Here is a 23,369-nt window from a genome sequence, read left to right as displayed (position 1 = left end):
AAGTTCATATAATTTCTTAATTGTAATGAAAAGAAGCAGGCTTGTCTTTGCCATGATGTATGTTATTCAAACTTTTGGATGAATTACAAATTGGTTATATCATACCTGCAAACTAGTCGCTTTTCGGCGAAATTCGCCGTTTTTAATCAAAATGTCATTTGTGTGAATCGTGTAGATCCGAAGAGTTTTTAGTTGGGGGGGCTTCTTTCAGCTGCGTCCGAAACCGCTTACTTCCATTAATAATTATAGTAAGTGGTAATTACTATAATTAGGCGAAGTAGTTCTTAGGCGGCGGTTTTATTTCGAACCTTGTCACCTTTTTCACCTCTTGTGAGTTTGCAGGTATGTTGTATGAATCACATAAATGACATTTAAATGGAGTGTGTGAGCTAAAGGTCACCTCTTAATACTATGCAATAACCCTATTTCCACTACATAAACTGTAGTGTTTGCTGAACAAACCTCTTACTTATTTACTTATGTTAATTTTAGTAATTGCTAGAATGTTAAAATTGGTTTCCAGTGGGAGCCAATTACGCCATCTAATGATTTATGCAAGGTTATTAGTCAGTACGCCAGTGTTTTTCCCAGTGTGTGTTTACGAGTAAGCATTGGCTGAAGAGTATTTAAAACAAAGCTGCTGTGTGTTGGATCTATTTAGTGTTCTTTCTCACTATTATCTTCTTTACAGCACCTGGCCATCCCCAGAGTTGGAGCCCAGCCAGATCCGCCTTATCGTCTACCAAGACTGCGAAAGACGAGGACGGAATATCCTCTTTGACTCTGATGCTAAGAAGAGAGGCACGGAGGAAGGCGCAATGGTGAGCACCCGTACCTCCATTTCCCAATCCCAAGCATTTGTCAGCATTTACAAGCATTACCTACTAAATACTAGTAACATTTAAACACAAGCTAAAGAAAATAAATAATAATATACAAATGATTTACTTTTAATTTTATTAAAAAGCTATTACATTTTACAAAGTGGCACATTTTGTATGTGCATTGTTGATTGGGTTGTATAGTATACAGTCGTGGCCAAAGGTTTTGAAAGTGACAAAATAATTTTTACAAAGTCTGCTGCTTCAGTGTTTTTAGACCTTTTTGTCAGAAGGTCTAAAAACACTGCTATGGTGTTATGGCTATTTGCTATAGTATACTAAAGTAATTACATGCATTTCATGAGTGTCAATGACTTTTATTGACTGTTACATTAAGTTTATTCAAAAAGTCAATTTGCAGTGCTGGATTGTTGGAATTTGTGGGTTTTCGGTGATCGTTCTGAGTGGGATTATAGTCTGCGAAGTTTCCTGGCCATGGAACTCAAAAATCGAGCCACTTATTTATCACTTTTGCCTTATAGAAATGGTTGGGAGAAGGTGCTCTTGGAGGATTTTTTTACCATTCTTTATTTATGGCTGTTTTCTTAGGCAAAATGGTGAGTGAGCCCCACTCCCTTGAATGAAAAGCAACCCCGCACATGAATGCTCTCAGTATGCTTTACTATTGGCATGACATATGATGGTAGTCCTCACCTTTTCTTCTCCAGGCACTTTTTTTCTGGATGACCAAATCAATCGGTAAGGGGATTTATCAGAGAAAACGACTTTACCACAGTCCTCAGCAGTCTAATCCCTGTACCTTTTGCAATATATCAGTCTGTCCCTGATGATTTTCCTGGAGAGAAGTGGCTTCTTTGCTGCCCTTTTTGACACCAAGCCATCTTCCAAAGTCTTTGCCTTACTGTGCATGCAGATGCACTCACACCTGCCTGCTGCCATTCCTGAGCATGCCCTGCACTAGTGATGCCCTGAGCTGAATCAACTTTAGGAGGCAGTTTTGGCACTTGTTGGACTTTCTCGGGTGCTTTGAAGCCTTTTTCACAATTGAAACTCTCCTTTAAGTTCTTGATGATCCAATAAATGGTGGACTCTGGTGCAGTTTTACTAGCAGCAATCCTTTCAATTCAATTCAATTTAATTTATTTGTATAGAGCTTCTTCACATAGTCTCAAAGAAGCATTACACAATTATAGAAAAAGAACAGAATATTATTATTATTATTAAGAAGAAGAAGAATAAAATAAAATAAGTGAATATACCGTATTTTCCGCACTATAAAGCGCACCAAATTATAAGGTGCAGTCTCAATTACGGGGTCTATTTCTGTACTTAACTCATACATAAGGCGCACCGTATAATAACTGAGTTTAGTTGAATTTTATTCTACTATTGAACAATACACACACACTATTTTTTAATCAATCTTCTCCCACAAATCCATCAAAGTCCTCATCTACTGTGTCTTCTTAACTTGGCACAGTTCATTTTCTTGCTTCCTCCACTTCGAACCATAGATTCATTGATGTTGAATTCTTTTGCAGCTGCTCTATTCCCATTTACAACCGTGTAACTGATAGCCTGTAGTTTGAATTGTGCCTCGTAAGCATCTCTCTTCACTGGTGCCATTTTCGGGGGTCCTTAGACAAACAAATGTTGTCTTCTTCTTCTGTTTTTTTTATTGGTGGATGGTAAACCAACTTATTTACCGCATTTACCGCCACCTACTGGACTGGAGTGTGGAGCGCATAATGGTTAGGAAGAAACAAATGTTTTGCAATATACCGGTAGTATACCTTCCGGAGGCGTGGCGGAGGTAAGCGTACGTACTGTACGTATTACGTAATGTTCTCTGATTGGTTTATCGCTGCCAGCATACATATGTATTACGTCCCTGTGTCAGCGGGAAATGGTCCGACAGTCAATCAAGTGGAGCGCTTACCAAAGTCGCACAACATTTTTACAGATTTTTGGAACTCCGTGCACACACAAGGCACACTGGATTATTAGGCGCACGGCCGATTTTTGAGAAAATTTAAGGCTCTTAGGTGCGCCTTATAGTGCGGAAAATATGGTATACATTTAAAATTTTAAATACTATACATCTCTACCATCAATTCCTAATGAGCAAGTGGGAGGCGATGATGGCAAGGAAAAACTTTGTGAGATGATCTGACTCCCTGAGATGATATCTTTGCCTATGAATCAATTTTTGTGGAAAGCAACGAAGACTGCACATGTTTCCTTGCAGGCAACCATAGTTACCAGAGGAAGAACAATGATTTAAATCACCACCATAATTTCATAGCTTCCAGTCATTTATTCTAACTTAATCGTGACAGAGTAATCTCCAGACTTGCCCTCAAGACTTTCACCTGTGTTAACTAGAGAATCACTGACATGATGTCAGCTGATCCTTTTGTGGCAGGGCTGAAATGCAGTGAAAATGTTTTTGTTAAATGTTTTAGAAATCTTTGGGGGATTAAGTTCATTTTTATAGCAAAGAGGGATTTTGCAATTAATTCATCAGATCACTCTTCATAACATTCTGTGGCCACAGTTGTATAGCTTGATTATAAAGGCTTTAAGTAAACTGTCTGATGCATGTGATTGAAGGGGAGTGTGAGAGAGTCTGAGAGCAACTGTGACTGCATTCCCATGATATTCTTTGTCAGAGGATCTTGTATCTTCTGTGTGAGAAAGTGATGGAGTTGACAGCTAAGCAGTTTACTGTGTGGAATTCATGATTGTGGATCACATGTTCAACTGCTTTTGTATGCTTTGTCAGTGGGTGTATAGACATTTGTTTTACGTGTAAATAGTAAAGTGGAAGATGCCATGTGTATCAAATGACCTTGTTTTAAGTGACTACTACAAAGTATTTTTATGTGTTTATTATGAGCTTATAATTTTTAATTTAGCTGTATTTATTTATTTGAATTTCTTTATAAACATTTATTTTAATCTGAGCAGGCAAATTTAAATCTATTCCAAATTAAAACTTCTTATTATTAGTGAGTTGTCAGTTTTTAAGGCTAGAATACATAGTTAATTGTAATCATACATAATATGAAATCAATCTTATGAGTTTATTTATTCTTTATCATTGTATTTTTTTTTCTTAGTATATAGTCTGTTTTATTGTGTATATTTTTGATAGAGGATGGTATTCAGATGTTCTCTTATAAATCAAAAATATATGATAGCAAACCACAGATATGTATATTTATTCTAGCTTTTCTGCACTTATGTTTTTAGAAGACATGTGGTGAGTCTCAAGACAAAATTTTCAGAAAATGTTGTCCATTGAGGCCAGCTGGGGGCAGCTCCAGCTCTCTGGACAGCAGTTCTTCCTGTGCCTCGGAGCCCATGGAGCACAATCGTTTCCAGGTTAGCAGGTCACGGTGCTTCCCCCAGACCTTCTTTTTGGTTTTCTTTATGCTCTTTCTTTGGGTCAGTAGAGCTGATGAGACATGCATACTGTGACGTTTTCTTTATTTAATGATGAATGTTGAGTATGTTTGTGGCAAAAAGTGACAGTACCTTCTTTCTGTCCTCAGGGTACTTCACACTGCTCTTCAGACCCCAATATGTTGGGCGAAATGATGTTTGGGTCAGTGGCAATGAGCTACAAAGGGTCTACACTGAAAATCCATCAGATTCGGTTAGGAAGAAAGCCATTTCATTGAAGAATTTATTAGAAGAATACATGTTTGTGTGGTATTATTTGGCTGAAAAAGCAGACACATTCTAAACTATACAGTAATCTATGCCTCTCTCTTACTTACACACATTCACACATACTTTCTCTTTCTTACTCTTGCTGTCTTTGTTTTCATGTACAGATCTCCCCCACAGCTGATGCTTAGCAAAGTGTTTACAGCACGGACAGGTGGCAGTGTGTATGGTAGCCTAAACACGTAAGCTCTGCTCATATATTGTTCCTCATTAATGCTTTTTTTAGAACATCTAACATTTTTCTAATGTTGTTTAAGGCTGCAAGATAGTTTGGAGTTCATCAATCAAGACTCAAGAGCTCTCAGGCCAGATCAGCATACTGTGGTCAATGGCTTCCTGGGGAATATAGGTAATTACACAATGGATCTTAATCAGCTGGGTACAAAACGTAAATTTATACATTGCTACAGGGATATTTGTGCAAGAAACATGAAAATCTAGGTACATCATAATGACTGTGAACACTTGAGTTTGTATAAATTTATATATGTCACTAAATTGCCTTGATTGATGGGATTTGTATTGTATAATTGGCACAAGTTAATGAATGTTATGTGAAATATGTTGTCAAGTTTAAATAGCTTAGTTATTTTAATTGTGTGTACACATGTTATTGAAAGTTTTCAGAAACTTGTTTATTTTATATTAATGACTTTTAAAAGCAATCCAAAGCAAATCCTTAAAGGCTGACAAACAATAATTGCTGTTTAATTAGGACATGCTGAGAAATGACACAAAATAAGTAAGCATGTGCCAGTGGTAGCTGTCCCCACAGCTTGCATCTAAATGAAGTTTATGTGAGAATATTGTACAAAGTAGGTTAAATAAGCTAGGTGTAAGCTGTACACCATTAGCATTGCCAGTGCAAAGTCTTTCTACATCTTGCAAAACTAGAACGATATACTACCTATCAAGCCTGGCAAATTTGCAGACACACTGGATAAAGTCCAGGACCATAGGTACACATTATAACTATGTCCAACCATTGATATAGCATGGGCTTCTACTACAGTTTTATGTGATTAGAATTTATTATTATTATTATTAGCTTAATTTATTTTAATTGTATTTGAAATCATGCAAATATTAACATGTATTTGGTTTAGCTCTATTTCTGTTACATGCTGTTATGCTTCCGTTGCCTTGGATGTACAGTGTTGCTTTAAAGTTTGTGAACACTTTAGAAATTCATATATTTCTGCATAAATATCAGTAATTATCATCAGATATTTTAGTCCTAAAAGTAAACAAAGTGAACACAATCAAACAAATGAGCTAAAATATTATACTACTTTAAACTATTATATTTACGGCTTGGAATAGTTTTATCTCACTCCTCAGTACAGAAGAGCTTCAACAGTGTAATTTTGGTGGGTGTCCTCACATGAACTGTTTTTACCTCAGGTCCTTCAATTTTATTTTTTTTTTTGTATTAATGCCAGGACTTTTACCTGGCTATAAAAAACTTTATCTTTGTTCATCTTTAATCATTCTTTGTTAGACAGAATTGGGTGCTTGTGATTGTTGTCTTGGTGCCTGACCTGTTTCAATTCATGTCCCGATTTTACTTTAGAATTTACTAGCATAAATCTGAATTCATTGTTCCATCAATGATGGAAAGCTGTCATGGCCAGGATGCAGCAATACAGGCTCAAAGCATGATACTACCATTTCACAGAAGGTTTTTATGCTGAAATTCAATATTTTCCTTTCTCCAAAAATAACACTTCTCACTTTAAACCAAAAAGCTTTATTTTGGCCTCACTTCTTCCACAAATTATTTTTCCAATAGTACTGTGGCTTGTCCACTTGATTTTTTAGCAAACTTCATGGGCAGCAATGTTCTTTTTGGAGAGTAGTGGCTTTCTCCTTGCAACTCTACCTTGCACACCAAGGTTGTTCAGTGTTCACTGGATTGTAGACTCATGAACATTAACATAAGCCAAAGTAAAAGAGGCCTTTAGTTGCTTAGATGTTACCATGTATTCCTTTCTGACCCAACAGACTATTGCATGTCCTGCTTTTGACGTGGTTTGTTGGTTGATCACTTCTGGGGATGGAACCAATGGTCTTAATTTTTTTCCAATTTGTACAGAATCTATCTGACTAAAGATTGTTGTCCAAACTCTTTAGAGATGGTTTTGTAACCTTTTCCAGCCTGATGAGCAACAATAACTGACGTCATCAGAAATCTCCCTTGTTTTTGCCATGATCCACTTTCACAAACATGCATCATGAACATCAGACTTTGATATATCTCTGTTTTGTAAATAAAATGAGGCACACAGTAATCCCATTGACTGAAATCAAATGGACTCTAATTTGACCTTAAAATAAATACTAATCCTAGAGGTTCACATAACTTTGCCTTTCACAGATATATGATATAATATTGGAGCATTTACTGAATAAAAAATACCAAGTATAATATATTTGTCTGATTTGTTTAATTGGGTTCACTTTGTCTGCTTTTGGGTCAGATGTATTCATCTATTTATGAAGAAATATAGAAATATCTAAAGGGTTTACAAACTTGCAAGGAGCACTGTGTTCTCATGTCTTAGGTCTTTTTGCTTGACTAATCTGGTTCTGTGTCTTTCTCTCTCCCTTTCTCTCCGTCATATTCTTTCTGTTTACCCCCAACCTATTACCCATTTCTGTTATCTGTGGACATGATCCTGCACAGGATTTTCTCAGCTATGCAGCCCTCGTCGGGCCTTCTCTGAGCAGGGCCCTCTCCGTCTGATCAAGAGCGCCTCTTTCTTTTCAGGTTGGCGCTGTGTGTTTGGGTGTGTGAAGCAAGGAATATTGTATGTGGAATCAGCATGTAGCTATTTGTGGCTAGCGCATACCCACCATAAAATGTTTTGGACCGTACTTTCTCCTTCATTCACCTCCTTAAAAGCTCATCACTTTTTTTGCTTTTTTTTTACTACTTCACTTTAGCTATAACCATCATGTCAATTATGTCATAATTACTTTTTGATTCTTTACTTCCTTGCTCACTCCCCTTATCTTACTTGTAGCATCCTACACAAGTTGATGGCAGGAGTGAGGAAATAAACTAGCTTATGAATTGCTCATCTGCCTACATCTTTAAAAATTATTTAGGGTTAGTGACATGTTGTCTTGCTTATTGCGCATAACTGGTCTAAAAGCTAAAGTCAACTTTGACACCCCACCCACAAACATCTACATTGTTATAAAAAAACACAGTTTATTGTAAAAGATAATAGGACAAAGTACAAAGCAAAAACAAAACAAGTCAGAACAGTCAGAACTAGAGACCGATCCAGGAGCATAAAAAAAATCAATACTATATATGATTGTGGATTCTAGCTATTATATCCAGATTGCTTAAGTGAGTTTACCTCTCAAATATCAGGTTGTTGAATAGCACTCAGGCAAAAAAAAAAACTGGAGTTTCTTCCTTTAGTTAACAAACTGAAATTAATGAATTATTGTTGCTATAGAGCATTACAGTTTGAGATGTTTGCCCTACAAATATATGCACATCATAAAGCCTGTTAGCACTGAATGTTCAGGGAATAAATTGCACACATGACCTGTATTTGACCCACTAGTGTAGAGGTGTAATGGTGGTGGGTAGCAATGCCCTTTGCTGTAGAATATTGAAGCATTTCTACCTTTTGTCAAACTATATTTCTTTGCGGAATTCCTTTCTAGGTCACAGTAACCCTATGGACATGCCTACCCGAGGACCATACGATGAGAGAGAGAGCGGTATTGCAAGATCAGGTGTGTATCTGTCTGAGAGACATCCAAATGTAGTTAGTTGTAAAATGCACATTTATTTTTTTAAAATTAATAATCTATGCTGAATTATGAAGGTTTCTTAGATATTTGGAGACTGGTATGAGAAATTAGCATCTGTTGACTCCGAAGGGCATAATGTAATGACTCCCTCACACTCAACAAGTCATATCAATTCTTCCACCACCTCATCTTAACCATGTGCAGAGAAAGGCCCATCCTTTTATTCTGTTGCATTTCATTTTAATTCATCATCTAGGCTTATTTGTCATTAAATGTATTTGGGACCCTTGAATATTTTGAAGCTGATAATAAATAAATGGTCTTGAAATTGGCTAACGCAGCTATATCTTAAATCTATTACTAAATGTTATTCATGTGGTTTCAGTTAATTTCAAATAAATGTTATTTTTTAGTGCTTTTAAAAATGAATCCGCTTAAAATAAAATGTATAAACCTTCATTTCATTTTATTTTTTTATAGCTGTAGTTGACTATTTGGAGTAGAGACAAAATAATTTGTAATTTACAATTTTAGATAAAATACAATATTAGAACCAATTTGAGTGATTTGAGGTAGTATGGTGTATGCTATAGTAAACTTGACCTCATACAATCAAATTACGTCCTTCTGCAGCATCTCTGAGTAGTCTGCTGATCACACCATTCTCGTCACCCGGCTCTTCTCTCACCAGTAGCTGTGCCGGTAGCTATCAACGCCGCTGGTTACGTAGTCAGACCACCAGCTTGGAAAATGGAGTCTTCCCACGATGGTGAGAATGCTGCAAGCAGTGTTCAAAGACAGAATATCCCTTTGATTTTTGGTTGTGAGAACAACCAAATCATTCGATCTCATATGATGTTAATGTGTACATGCTGATTAAAAATAGCTGGCTATACTATTTTTGTTTTGTATATTTGGGAACAGGTCTGTAGAGGAGAGCTTTAACATGTTAGATGATGGTGGTGTCACAAGCCTAGGCACAGCACGGAAGAAGAAGATAGCCATCGGAGTTATCTTCCTCTTGTCACCCAATGAAGATGAGAACAGCAAGTTCCAGGAATTTTTCTTCTCCCACTTTCCCCTCTTTGAGAGCCACATGAACAAATTGAAAAGCTCAGTTGAACAGGTATGGCACATTCGTCTTACAAATTTGCCCCACATGATTTAATACATAGCATAATGCTACAGTATACAATATTTCATTCTGACTATAGAGGACTGAGATATTTGTGGCATCAGGGTATATTAACAAATACATTCTTTATATGATCACTGCTGCTTTTTTTATATAAATAATAAAAAAAATTCTCTGGTATGGATAGTATACAGATATATTGAAAAACTAAATACAAGTTCTTATACACTTGGACCGCTGCTGCAATAAAAATTGGGGATGTGAAATAATTGTGAAATAATGGACAGTAACAGTAATCAGTCTCATCAGAGATATTCGAATTCCTACAAAAACTATTCCACCATTGGCATATAATGCATAATAGAAGAATGTGGAAATGCTTTCAGACTAAATTTGGACAAACTAACACTATTTTCATGTAAAAGTGTCACGCTCTCTGATGAACTGAAGTACATGCCTGTCTAAATTACAAGTCCTTTTTGCAATTTCCGGATTATCTAGTCTGCCATTACCAAATAATAAAACCACCAACATAACCTGACTAGATGTTCCAAGAATTTTGTAAAGTATTTTTGTTTCCTTAAAACAAAAAAAAATGTTTTTTGTAAGGAAAGAAGTTGAACACATGATTTCCTAGATGGTATTTTCCATCCACTGTGTATTAATTGGATTTACTGACCAACTTAGATTTTGGTCGGTAGTCACCAACAATCAACATCCGACCAACACTCAAAATTGAGCTCAGGTTCATTCTGTTTCCACTGATAATTCGTAAGATGTTTCTACAACTTGATTGGAGCCCAACAACTTGATTGGTAAATTCAGTTGATTGGAGATGATTTAGAAAGGCACACACCTATCTACAAAGGTGTGATAGTGTTTGCACCTTCCTGGCGTTTTTATCTTTTTGCACGTTTGTCACACTGACTAATATTTAAATTTGATGTATGATCTGACAAAGATAACACAATATCATGCATAGCAAATGTCCATAGTCTCAGCAGAGTCTCGAGTCTGCCAAGGTGACCACTCAAAGAGTTGTTGTGTGTGTTACTACTTGAAGTTTGGCTTCCTTTTGTTTTTGTGGCATACTATGGAAAATAAATCCTATCCATCCTTTAAAATTTAAAAAAAAAAAAAAAAAAAAAAGCCCTGACCACCACCATTCTTCAGTACTAGGACCACTGTTGCAGAAGGAGAAAATTATGGTCTAATGATTTTGTTATCCAGCATAGTCTTGACTTCTTGGTTGACAAACATTTTACAAATAGGTACCTTATTGGTGGTTATAATGCAATTATGTGTCTATGTCCTATTTCATGTCTCCAAACTGTGGACCATCTTGGTGGTTATGTCAGGTAAGGTATACTGAGCTTTACAAAAATTCTGATTGATTCCAGTCAATACAATAAAATCCATACCCAGGATGATGGGTACAGTGAGGTCTTCATCCTTCATGACATGCAAACTTAAAGAATATTTCTTTCCTTGCAATTCCCATTCACAATTCCACCAACCTAAAGCAGATAACTCTTGTTCTTTAGCTTGCTTGAAGGTTTGCCCATGACTGGAACCTAACTGTTCATTGCTTTTCAACGGTCTCCAACGGTCTCTTCTTATCTTTGAACTCCCTGTGTCAACCATGGCTTGAAAATATCTTCCACAAATCAACATAGGTAGCATCTGAATCTTCAGGTTGTCCAGTCTGACATTTGGGAAAGACTAAAATACATGTGTGAGGGTTTTGTCTTAAGATGAGCTCAAATACTTGTTTGGTTTTTCAAGGTCTTTCAATTTGTATTTTAATTCTCACTGACTCACCTCTTTCAGTTCCCCAGTTGCAAGGCAAGGGTTACAAATGATCTAAATGACCTGTATAATTTCCTTTTTAGACATTGCCTTCTTTCATCTTAAGTAATAATGGTAAGCAAAGTATTGAATACATACCTTGGGACTTGACGTTCTATTTCTGGTTGGAGTCTTGTCACCCAGGGGTCACCCTGCCAGGGATTGATCTGCATGGTCAGCCAGTGTCTCATGGGATTGTTGTGGATGGAGCCGCCCAGAGACTGTCATGCCTTCTTTGAACGAGTGTTGTCTGTCAGCTGTATGGTCTAGTGTCTATCAGCAATCAGGTCTGTGCTGAACTCAGAGTTTACGATGACCCATTGGTACCTCAGGAGCTCTCGGTTGCACTATTATAAACTGTTGTAGAAAGGACATTATTTACATTTACATTATTTTCTGTAGTGTCACCCAAATGAGGATGGGTTCCCTTCTGGACCTGGTTCCTCTCAAGGTTTCTTCCTCATATCATCTCAGGATTTTTCTTCCCTCTTCTTCTTCCCTCTTCTTCTTCTTCTTCTGTAAAAATGCTTTGAGTCCATGGGAAAAGCGCTATACAAATAAATTGAATTGAATTTTCTTTCCAGCAGACGTTTTGTGGCTTTGGCTTCATAGTCGACGTTTAGGAAACCATGCAAAAAGACCGGTTCCAAGTGAATATTTCTTCTTTCTGCCAACCACCAACTGTTAGCTGTACCATTTTACACTGAAGTAAGAGATACTAATAATTTTGAAATCAGTAAGTGACCTGAAGGGGTCTGAAGTTTTATATCGTTTTACAAAAGAGATAGGACCATTGTCTTCAACAGAACCAAACTGTGGAAATTCAACTTTTACCAGCAGGTGATCTAGAGCAGCAAAAACATGAGGGTGTATGATATGAGCATTGTGCTATATGAGATCTGTTTGGGTTTGATGGGTAGTGAATAGTGATGCTCCGATTGATCGGCCACCGATCATGATCGGCCGATATTGGCTAAAAATAGCTTGATCGGCGAACCCCAAAAGCGCCGAGAAAAAAAGCCGATCACGTGACGTAAATTACTGGCGCGACTTTTTCACACGTGCATGCACGGCGCACAGGTAAACAACAGCAGAGCAGAGCTTACCAGTGGCAACATGAGTTCTCCCGTCTGGAAGTTTTTCCAAAGTGTCCGATAAAGACGTAAAGTTAGCCTTTTGCAATGTATGTTGTGATGAAATCCCTCGAGGTGGAAGCAAGCAACGGCATTTTAATACCACTAAGATGATTAGGCATCTTAGAACAAGCAGTACAACTGAATATGCCGAGTATGAGAAACTAAACCAGCCGAAGCCAACAACATCCCCATCCCTCAACCAGCCGACTGTGAGTGATGTATTTAAACTAGTAGTGATGTGTGAGTGATGCCTTTTATGATTGAGACCTGAAGGATTTTGTACTCTGTGTTAGTAGGCCGAGGCCCAGCATGTTTTGGTTTGAAACATTTTGTGGCCAATTGTTTAATTTTAATATATTAAAAATTTTATTTACATTTTATTTACATTTTTCAAGTAGCCTGGGCCTATGTAACCTCATACCATTCCAAGTTCATCTGGTTGGTAACTATCTGCTTGGCCTCCTTGTTTGCCTTGTTATTTAGAAAGGATGGCATTGGCTTACAGTAGCTTTCATTTTATTTTTTGGATCTGATGTAGTTGGTTCCTCAACTACATCAGACATTCATAATAATAACAGAAAAAAACCACTTGCCATAGTTTTGTCCTTTGTGGCAGTAGCCAGTTTTGGTGTAACAAGTTTTACATTTTTCTGCCAATTATAAAATGTAATCAGTGTATTAAGAGGCTACATCCCATTAAGCTGATCTGATGTGTGTTTGCCTGACCCCTCTTTGTTTGGAATAATTTAAGTTACTCTGCCTTATTTGGGAAAGATGGCCTACAGTAGCCTCAAGTTCTCATTTTCTAAAATAAACACTTGGTGGTTCTTCAAGATCTTGACTGTAGCCTATTTCTACAGTTTTTTTTTTTTTCTCAATACAGTAATTTAGAGTTAATTTCATTTCTAAAAATGGTGCAAACTCTGCTAGATTATAGATAAAAGATTCCCATTCCCCTGCCATTCTGTGATCGGCAGTGATCGGCAATCGGCAGCTCATGATCTTGGTGATCGGTGATCGGCCCCAAAAATGCTGATCGGCGCATCTCTAGTAGTGAACGAAGGATGAGAAAATGGGGTAGACAGTACATAAGCATATGTTTTAAGTTTGGCATCAATTTGCATGTCACTTCTCTTCAGACAATGAACTTTCCCAAAATCTGAAAACTACACTTGATTTGTTTTTCCTCACACTCCCTTTCCATCTTTTAGTTCAGTCTTTTTCCTCCAATAAGCTGCACTGGTCTTTGAACTCATACAACAAACAGTAAACAACATTTACTTCTCTTCTGAATGCAGGTTTGAACATTACCTTCCAAGTTGTGATGACTTTTCATTTTCATTTACAGAATTTGACAAATGCACTTTTTTATACAACTGAGCAATTGAGGGTTAAGGGCCTTGTTAAAGGCCCAACAGTGGCAGCTTGGTGGACCTGGGATCAAACTAGCAACCATAGCCCAAATCCTTAACCACTAGGCTACCACATGCCCATTTAATGCAGTGGGTTATGGAATGTAGATGCACTACATCAATGTAGCCTCAGTGTCTTTTGGGTTTTAGTTCTGGGCTACACCCTAGCACAGTTCAAGGATATACACTACCTAGGCCATCATAACCGTATGAGCACAGTATACAAGCATAAGCTAAAAATAATCCTCTAGAGAGGAAAACAACTAATTAACTTCTATTCACAAACCAAACATAATACACAAAATATGAAGCATGTAAATGAGCAAAAAGTGCTATTTAAAAAAAAACCTCATACATACATGCAATAAATGAAACAAAGCATCAAACGTATGGTTGAGCAAAAACACAACACACACACAGTTTCACCAAAGGAGGGGAACAATGGGGAGCTCCAACTGAACCTACTTATCACTCTCTTATTTATTTTTTTTTTATAGGGAAGTGGGTCATGTTCCAGGTATCCCTCTAGCAATTGGGATGAGCATAGCACACAATATCTAACACAAACACTGTGATAGGCAGTGACTGTTAGTGTACAGAGAATAGTACATTTGACTTTTACATTCTATTATCTGTTGCCCCTATAAGCAACATCATAATATCTGTGTTTTGGCAGCATCATGTAATGTGTTTCCATGGATGAGCATCTTCACACAAACCCTCACACTTCTGTCTGGCAGTTTGGTGGATGAATGCTAGGATGCTACGTACCAGAATGCGTGATACCAGCAGCAATGTAGTGGAGGAGAGATAATGTCAGTCTGGAGCTGTTTCTCAGGGTTTGGGTTAGGCCTTGTATTTCCAGTGAACAGTAATGTTAATGCTACAGATTGCAGAGATATTTTAGACAATTATTTTCTTTCCACTTAGCTGAGCATCAGGGTATTGTGTTTCATACTCCACCAGGACCAGAACAATGTGCTTGTGCAGTCTCTTCCAGTGTTCTGATGAATTTCATACTAACTATCTTTAAAGGAAACCAACTATTAGAAGGGATGCAATGAGGTTTTTGGGGTGTGTGGCGGATTCATCAGAATTTGTTCTGCTATTTTGGCCAGGTCTTTCTTGAAAAAGAGATTCTATATCTCAATGAGACTAATCTGGTTAAATAAAGGTTAAATAAATAAAAATTTGTGACCTGCCGGACATCACCCACAAACACTGTGAATGCCTGACTTATAGAAGCAGGCTATGAGAGAGTTCATTGTTTTGTCCAGACTTAAATGCCGCACTATAAGTTTATAATGAGCCACTTGCAATAACATTTATGAACACTGTTTTGGAGACCAATAACTGGGTTGTTCTTTTCTGTTGTGTATTATTTGGTGTGAATTATCTTTAATAATTGCAAAATACAGGAAGGGGCACACGACATGGGTCTGAACCTGATGAGTCAGTTACTTTCACTTGGTCAAAGGCATGCCTGAGGGTTTCATATCCTGGCTCTAAAAGGAAATCTCCAAGTTAATTCCAAGGACAATCATTGGGCCCTTCCCATGCTTCATGTCTTCCTGAAACATAGCCATTGTCTATGGCTTAGGCGACGCCTTCCCAGTCAGTGGTGCACACATCTTACATTGGTAATTTGTCCCCAACACCAGCAGTTGGGTAAGGAGGACTAAACAAGTGCCTCTATTCTATGCATTTGTCCCCAGAACAGGAAAATTGTGATTACCACTAGGGGATCTTAGTGTACATGGGGATGTGCACAGCTCATTGACCCTTAATGATGTACCCAGTTACTGTACTCTGCTTGAACCTGCCATTTGTGAACCGAAGTTTCTGATTATACTGATTATAGCCGGAATCTAACAATATGGGTGGTATGGATTATCTTGAATACTCACCAGTATTTGTGAACTTGGGAGTGTTACAACTGCTGGTGTTGGGGACAAATTACCAATTAAATATTAAGATAAATGTGTATGGATGGGTATCCAGCCTGTGCGGACATTTTTATCCACACAGGCTGCTCAGGTGCTTGTTCAGTCTCCTGCTAACTGGGTCATTCAGCTGTATCTTCAAATGATGGATGAGGACCTACCTCTTCCTGAAACTTTTCTACCATTTTTTTTCTTTGTTTGTGTGTATATTTTTTAAAAAATTCTAGAGTTTCAGTTTGATGGAATCCTAATTCTGTAATTCACTGATAGAGACTTCAAAGCACTTTTGTACACCGCTCTGGATAAGACCAAATGCGGTTATCTGTACTTTGATATGCTGACTAGTGGTCTCAATCTGCTGTCCTCTTTGGTACAAATTGCTCTATCATCACTAGGTTGAAATACATATTTGTCCTGTTAAAGGTGGCTGCTGGAAGAGGAGCACTATACCAGTTTCAGAGCTGTGGGGCAAATGCAAACAAGTAGCCAAGCTAACTGATTGTCAGAAAATGTGTACATGCTGATGGTGCTGTTTGGGGGTCCCATTATAAAATGGCCCACTTATCTAGTTACTTCAGGAGGGTTGTGATTGTAAAAGGTTGGGCTGCAAACTGGGCTTCACCTGACAGTGGCCAAGCAGACACCATGCTTTGAGTTCATCCGATCATTTCCTCTAGATCAGTAGTTTTTGAAATTCTCAAACTAGCCCATCTGGCACCATAACCTATGCCACAGTTAAAGAGATCACATTTCCCAGTTTGATGTTTTGATGTTATAAATTTATTCATTATGCTACTGCCATATGATTGTGATTTGAAAACAGCACAAATAATCAGGTATACAGTTGTTCCTATTAAAGTGGGTGATTAAGGTAAATAAACCCTCTTTTAGTCTGTTTGCAGTAGTCTTAGGTGTGAGATTAGGATATAAGCTTAAAACATTTTAGATCTCAGTTGAATTGACGTCTATCAATGCTGATCTAGTGTCATCTTTTTGTATTCCAGGCATTGAAGATGAGTCGACGGTCAACTGATGTTGGTCAGAGAATCCTGGCTCATAACCGCATGGTGGACAGCCTTAATGAGTTCAGGTATGTATAGATCATTTTTTGCTTAGCCCCACACACAACTAAATTAAATTCAATTTGCTCCGGTAGGACTAGAGTGTTACATGCAGTGGGTGTGACCTGTTATTAAAGATACTGAGAGCATTCAGCATTCTCCATTCAGACACCTCAACCAGATACTCTATCTCCACTCCCATGACAAAGCCTGCTTTCCTTATATGCGTAAACATTTAGTTTCCAAAATAACTGTTTATGGAAACAGAACACTGGTTTATTTTTTAACGTTTAAAAAATGCAGTACTTTACATTCATACAATATAATAGTTGCAATAATAGCCATCCATAGCCAGGAACCAAAAGATCAAAATGATGGCCATGCAGTGTGGGTGGAAGGGATGGCATACATTCTTTTTCCATGTCAATCACAGTGACACTAGCCAATGTTAGCTTTTTGTGAACATGAGTGTGTTGAAAATTGTGTTGTATTTCTTTTGGGATGCAGCATTTTGAAAGCTGTTTGAAGCTCCTAGGCTGCATGTTTTGCCTTTAGGAAGCATAACTTAACCCTCCCTAGTTGGAAGCTGTGCTTAAATCTCTAACATTGAATACATTAATGCTGGCTCACTAAGTTACATACTTAAGATACCAGGAGTTTAAAACATTTGTTCAAAGTTACAATGAAAAAGTGTCAAAGGTGTTTTTTTTTTTTTTTTTGTTTTTTTTTTTTTGTTTTTTTTTTTTGTTTGTTTTTTTAAATGCAAAAGATAAGGAAAGAAGTGCTAGTTGATGGTGCTATTTATATTTTTAGCCTAGTCCATGGACACCAGAGACAGCGGTGTTCATGTATACAACTGCCAGAAATGAATACAATACAGAAATCGTGCCACAACCAACCTGCACAATATTGTATTGGAAAGGCTTCGCAACCTCAGCTTGCAAACCCTAGCCGGCAGCTCTACCATTCAATCTACTTTCTAAAGTTTGCTCCCTGGACAATAAACTGGATTGACTACTGGATTGACTGACTACTGTCCCGTTGCACTCACACCTATTGTAATGAAGTGCTTCGAGAAGCTTGACATGAGGCACATCAAGACCCATTTACCACCCTCGCTGGACCCCCTACACTTCGCAGATCATCCAAACCGCTCCACGGGCGATGCCATTTCCGCGGCCCTTCATTTTAGCCGTCACCCACCTGGACAATAAAGACACTTGCGTACGAATGCTGTTCATAAGCTTTAGTTTAGCATTTAACACAATCATCCCTCAGCACCTGATTGAGAAGCTGAGCCTGCTGGGACTGAACACCTCCCTTTTTAACTGGATCCTGGACTTCCTGACTGGGAGACCTCAGTCAGTCCGGATCGGGAACAGCATCTCCAGCACTACCACACTGAGTACTGGAGCCCCTCACTACTGTTCACCTTGCTGACTCACGACTGTGCAGCAATGCACAGATCAAACCATATCAAGTTTTCTGATGACACAACCATAGTGGGTCTCGTCAACAAGAACGACGTGTCAGCATGCAGAGAGGAGGTGCAACTTCTAACTGGCTGGTGTGGATGACCACACGCACTCCTCACACACACACACTCTTCTCCCTCCTGCCATCTGGAAAAAGATACCAAAGCATTTGGGCCCTCATGACCAGACTGTGTAACAGTTCCTTTCCACAAGCCTCAACAACTTAACCAAACTGTACCAAGCAAAATTAAATACAAAATATTTTTAATTAAAATTTCTTTTTTTTTATATTTCTTTAATTAGCTTGGTGTCTGATTCTTGGCGTTATTATAAAATGCATGCCTAAACAATTGCATGCTTGTTACAAGCCACATTATTTTAAATAATCTCAAAAAGAGTTGACAAAAGTATATTGCATAGTTGCGGGAAGGACAGAAAGGACAAAGTAGTGAGGAGTGATTTTGAAGGATTTTTCAATGGCTGAGAAGGTATGTTTAGAAAAATGGGGAAATGACCTAGGCCAAAAAGCAGCTGAGCAAAAAGTTTCAAACTACAGTAATTTCTAATTACATTTATATATATATATATATATATATATATATATATATATATATATATATATATATATATATATATATATATATATATATATATATATATTCACTTGGTGGACACTTTTTTATAAAAGCGATGTATCAAAAGGGTACAATATAAGTAGTGCTACAATACATATTTATTTATATTTTTTGAGTGCCAGAGGACCACAGTGCACAGAGTAGAGGGGTAAGAGCTAGTATATGTGCAATATTTTTATTTATTTGTTTATATTAGTGGAAACAGCCTAGGGGAAACTTAAGTGTTAGGCCTTCAAGGAAAAGGTGGGCTTTTTTTAAGCCAGTGACTGATTCTGTTGTCTATAGTGAAGTTCATTAAATGCGTCAGTCAGTCAGTTTGAATATTCTGAAAATGGACCTCATGCTTTGCTGAGTAGGCAGGACCAGGCATTGGTCATTAATTGTGCATGTTGCAGGAAGGAACATAAACCTCAAGGAGTGTTGAGGTGGGTGGTTGCTGCTATGTTGTATGTGAACAACAAGGCCTTAAATTTGATGCTAACAGATACAGGAAGATAGCGGAGGGAGAAAAAGTTGGGCTTGACATAGGTCCTTTTGGGCAGGTTGAAAACAAGGTTTGCCACACTTTAATGTTTCAGATCATCAAACAAATTTATATGTATAAATTTATTTAAATATTGGTCAAAGATAACACAAGTAAACACAACATGCAGTTTTTAAACGAAGGTTTTTATTATTAAGGGAAAATAAAATCCAAAGCCACAGGGCCCTGTGTGAAAAAATGTTTGCCCCCCTTGTTAAAACATAACTGTGGTTTATCACACCTGAGTTCAATTTCTCTAGCCACACCCAGGCCTGATTACTGCCACACCTGTTCGCAATCAATAAATCATCCAAGTCGACTCATCCAAGATGTCACTAAAGACCCCACAACAACATCCAAAGAACTGCAGGCCTCACTTGCCTCAGTTAAGGTCAATGTTCATGACTCCACCATAATAAAGAGACTGGGCAAAAATGGCCTGCATGGCAGAGTTCCCAGACGAAAACCGCAGCTGAGCTGCGGACGAGACAAAAGTTGAACTTTTTGGAAGGTGTGAAAAAGAACATCATACCAAAAGTAAAATATGGTGGAGGTAGTGTGATGGTCTGGGGCTGTTTTGCTGCTTCAGGACCTGGAAGATTTGTTATGATAAATGGAACCATGAATTCTGCTGTCTACCAAAAAATCCTGAAGGACAATGTGCGGCCATCTGTTCGTGACCTCAAGCCGAATGAAGACTTTGGAGTGAATGAAGACAAAATGAAGACTTCGGAGTGGCCTAGTCAAAGTCCTGACCTGAATATTGAGATGCTGTGGCATGACCTTAAAAAAGATGAAAGTCGTGGCCTAATGGTTAGAGAGTCTGACTCCTAACCCTAAGGGTGTGGGTTCGAGTCTTGGGTCGGCCACGACTGAGGTGCCCTTGAGCAAGGCACTGATCCCCCCAACTGCTCCCCATAAATGGCATGGCTCCCCATAAATGGCATGGCATAAATGGCTGCCCACTGCTCCTGGTGTGTGTTCACGGTGTGTGTGAGACTTTGGATGGGTTAAATGTGGAGAACAAATTCTGAGTATGGGTCACCATACTTATGTATGTCACGTCACTTTCAGGTGGTTCATGCTCGAAAACCCTCCAATGTGGCTGAATTACAACAATTCTGCAAAGATGAGTGAACCAAAATTTGCTGTAATGGACTCATTGCAAGTTATCGCAAACGCTTGATTGCAGTTCTTGCTGCTAAGGGTGGCCCAACCAGTTATTAGGTTTAGGAGGCAAACACTTTTTCTCACATAGGGCCATGTAGGTTTGGATTTTGTTTAAAACTGCATGTTGTGTTTACTTGTGTTGAGTTTGACTAATATATAAATTTGTTTGATGATCTAAAACATTAAAGTGTGACAAACATGCAAAAAAAAAAACTTTTGCAAAACACTTTTTCACACGTGTGTGTTTTATATTTCCAGACAATTAAGTATTTCTCACAGGAAAGTATTGCAATTACACGCTTTGCTATGCACATGTTTATTTTCTCTTTTGTGTATTGAAACAACACAAAAATAAACAGTGGAGAAAAAAAGCAAATTTGACAATTTTACAAAAAACTCCAAAAATGGGCCAGGCAAAATTATTGGCATCCTTTCAATAGTTTCAAGCATGTGATGCTCCTTTTAAACTCACCTGGGTCAAGTAACAGGTGTGGGCAATATAAAAAATTACACCTGAAAGTAGATAAGGAGAGAAGTTCATGCAGTCTTTGCATTGTGTGTCTGTGTGTGCCACACTAAGCATGGAGAGCAGAAAGAGGAGAAGAGAACTGTCTGAGGACTTGAGAACCATAAATTGTGGAAAAATATCAACAATCTCAAGGTTACAAGTCCATCTCCAGAGATGTAGATGTTCCTTCGTCCACAGTGCGCAACATGATCAAGAAATTTGCAACCCATGGCACTGTAGCTAATCTCCCTGGATGTGGATGGACGAGAAAAATTGATGAAAGGTTGCAACGCAGGATAGTCTGGATGGTGGATAAGCAGCCCCAAACATATTCCAAAGACATTCAAGTTGTCCTGCAGGCTCAGGGTTAATCAGTGGCAGCGCGAAATATATGTCAACATTTGAATGATGAAACTCTATGGTAGGAGACCCAGGAGGACCCCATTGCTGTGACAGAGACATAAAGCAAGACTTCAGTTTGCCAAAATGTACGTGAGTAAGCCAAAATCCTTCTTGGAAAACATCTTGTGGACAGATGAGACCAAGATAGAGCTTTTTGGTAAAGCACATCATTCTACTATTTACCGAAAATGGAATGAGGCGTACAAAGAAAAAAAACACAGTACCTACAGTCAAATATGGTGGAGGTTCAAAGATTTTTGTGGTTGTTTTGGTGCCTCTGGCACAGGGTGCCTTGACTGTGTGCAAGCCATCATGACATCTGAGGAAAAATGTTTGAGAAAATGGAAAGAAATTACAATACCTTGTTACACACTATTTTATAGTGGTGTATGTGATTCATGCATGTGCTAATAAACAGGCATGCATCACATTTACACTCATGTTCAAAAGTAATTATACACATCAAAAATTATGTATTTAATGACCCTGCAAATAAAGATCACTTGTGTCTATAGGATTTTCTTGACATTTTCTGGTTTTATTCAATCAAAGAGGACCACAAAGTGCTTAGAAAGCATGTACAAGATGATATTGATGAATGGTATCAATTAGGAGATGGGTACAAAAACAATTTCTTAAACATTAGATAAATGGAGATAATGGTGGATCACAGTGACATTACCAAGAACAAGATGTGCATCCATAATTCCATAAGTAGGTTTTTCTCTAACATAAGTGCTTAAATCTCTAACATTGAATACATTAATGCTGGATCACTAAGTTACATACTTAAGATGCCATGAGTTTAAAACATTTGTTCAGAGTTACAATGAAAAAGTGTCAAAGGTGTTTTTTTTGTTTTTTTTTTTGTTGTTTTTTTTAATGCAAAAGATAAGGAAAAAAGTGCTAGTTGAAGTGTTTCCTGAATAAGTAGGTCTTCAACCGGCGCTTGAAATTAGCCAGTGACTCAGCTGTCCGGACCTCTAGGGGAAGTTCATTCCACCACCTTGGTGCCAGTACAGAGAAGAGTCTTGTAGTATACTTGCCTCTTACCCTGAGAGATGGTGGAACCAGTCAAGCAGTGCTGGTAGATCGGAGGGTGCGGGGTGCAGTGCGAGGAGTGATGAGGGCTTTGAGGTAAGAGGGAGCTGGGCCATTTTTGGCTTTGTAGGCCAGCATCAGTGTTTTGAATCTGATGCGTGCAGCTACCGGAAGCCAGTGGAGGGATCGCAGCAGCGGGGTGGTATGCGAGAACTTTGGCAGGTTGAAAACAAGCCGTGCAGCTGCATTTTGGATCATTTGCAGAGGGCGGATGGCGTTCATAGGTAGACCTGCCAGCAGTGCATTGCTGTAATCCAGTCTAGAAATGACAAGAGACTGAACAAGTACCTGAGCAGCCTGTGTGGACAGAAATGGCCGAATCCTTCTAATGTTGTAGAGCAGAAACCGACATGAGCGGGTCACATTAGCAACATGAGAGGAAAAAGACAGTTGATTGTCCATGGTTACCCCAAGGTTGCGAGCTGTGGCTGAATGGGAGATCAGGTCGTTGTGTAAGGATATAGCAAGATCATGACCTGGGGATGAATCACCTGGGATGAACAGCAGTTCAGTTTTGCTAGGATTGAGCTTTAACTGATGAGCAGTCATCCATGATGAAATTTCTACCAGACATGCTGAGATCCGGTCAGAAACTGTGGCATCTGAGGGTGGGAAAGAGAGGATAAGTTGTGTAAGTTGTCATCAGCATAGCAGTGGTAAGAGAAC

At 38.3% G+C, this 23,369-nt stretch overlaps 1 protein-coding gene across 3 annotated transcripts in view; it reads left to right on the top strand.

Annotated features, from left to right (window-relative positions):
• The window catches only part of fnip1 (folliculin interacting protein 1), a 63,387-nt gene that overhangs the window by 9,414 nt on the left and 30,604 nt on the right, over positions 1-23,369 (top strand). For 2 of the 3 annotated variants that reach the window (XR_009649742.1, XM_060890241.1), the window contains exons 2-11: positions 692-821; positions 4,098-4,229; positions 4,400-4,503; positions 4,685-4,759; positions 4,835-4,926; positions 7,264-7,347; positions 8,265-8,336; positions 8,988-9,123; positions 9,279-9,480; positions 16,833-16,918. Coding sequence is in view for 2 of the 3 variants with exons in the window: in XM_060890241.1 (XP_060746224.1) it covers positions 692-821; positions 4,098-4,229; positions 4,400-4,503; positions 4,685-4,759; positions 4,835-4,926; positions 7,264-7,347; positions 8,265-8,336; positions 8,988-9,123; positions 9,279-9,480; positions 16,833-16,918 (1,113 nt within the window). In the remaining variant the exon portion in view is untranslated. The remainder of the gene's footprint in view (positions 1-691; positions 822-4,097; positions 4,230-4,399; positions 4,504-4,684; positions 4,760-4,834; positions 4,927-7,263; positions 7,348-8,264; positions 8,337-8,987; positions 9,124-9,278; positions 9,481-16,832; positions 16,919-23,369) is intronic. The other variant, XM_060890242.1, reaches the window with a different exon arrangement.

This window comes from Tachysurus vachellii, chromosome 17 (genome assembly GCF_030014155.1).
Source record: "Tachysurus vachellii isolate PV-2020 chromosome 17, HZAU_Pvac_v1, whole genome shotgun sequence".
NCBI lineage: Eukaryota > Metazoa > Chordata > Actinopteri > Siluriformes > Bagridae > Tachysurus > Tachysurus vachellii.
The sequence above is the reverse complement of the archived record's forward strand: the minus strand, read 5'-3'. Positions and strand labels throughout refer to the sequence as shown.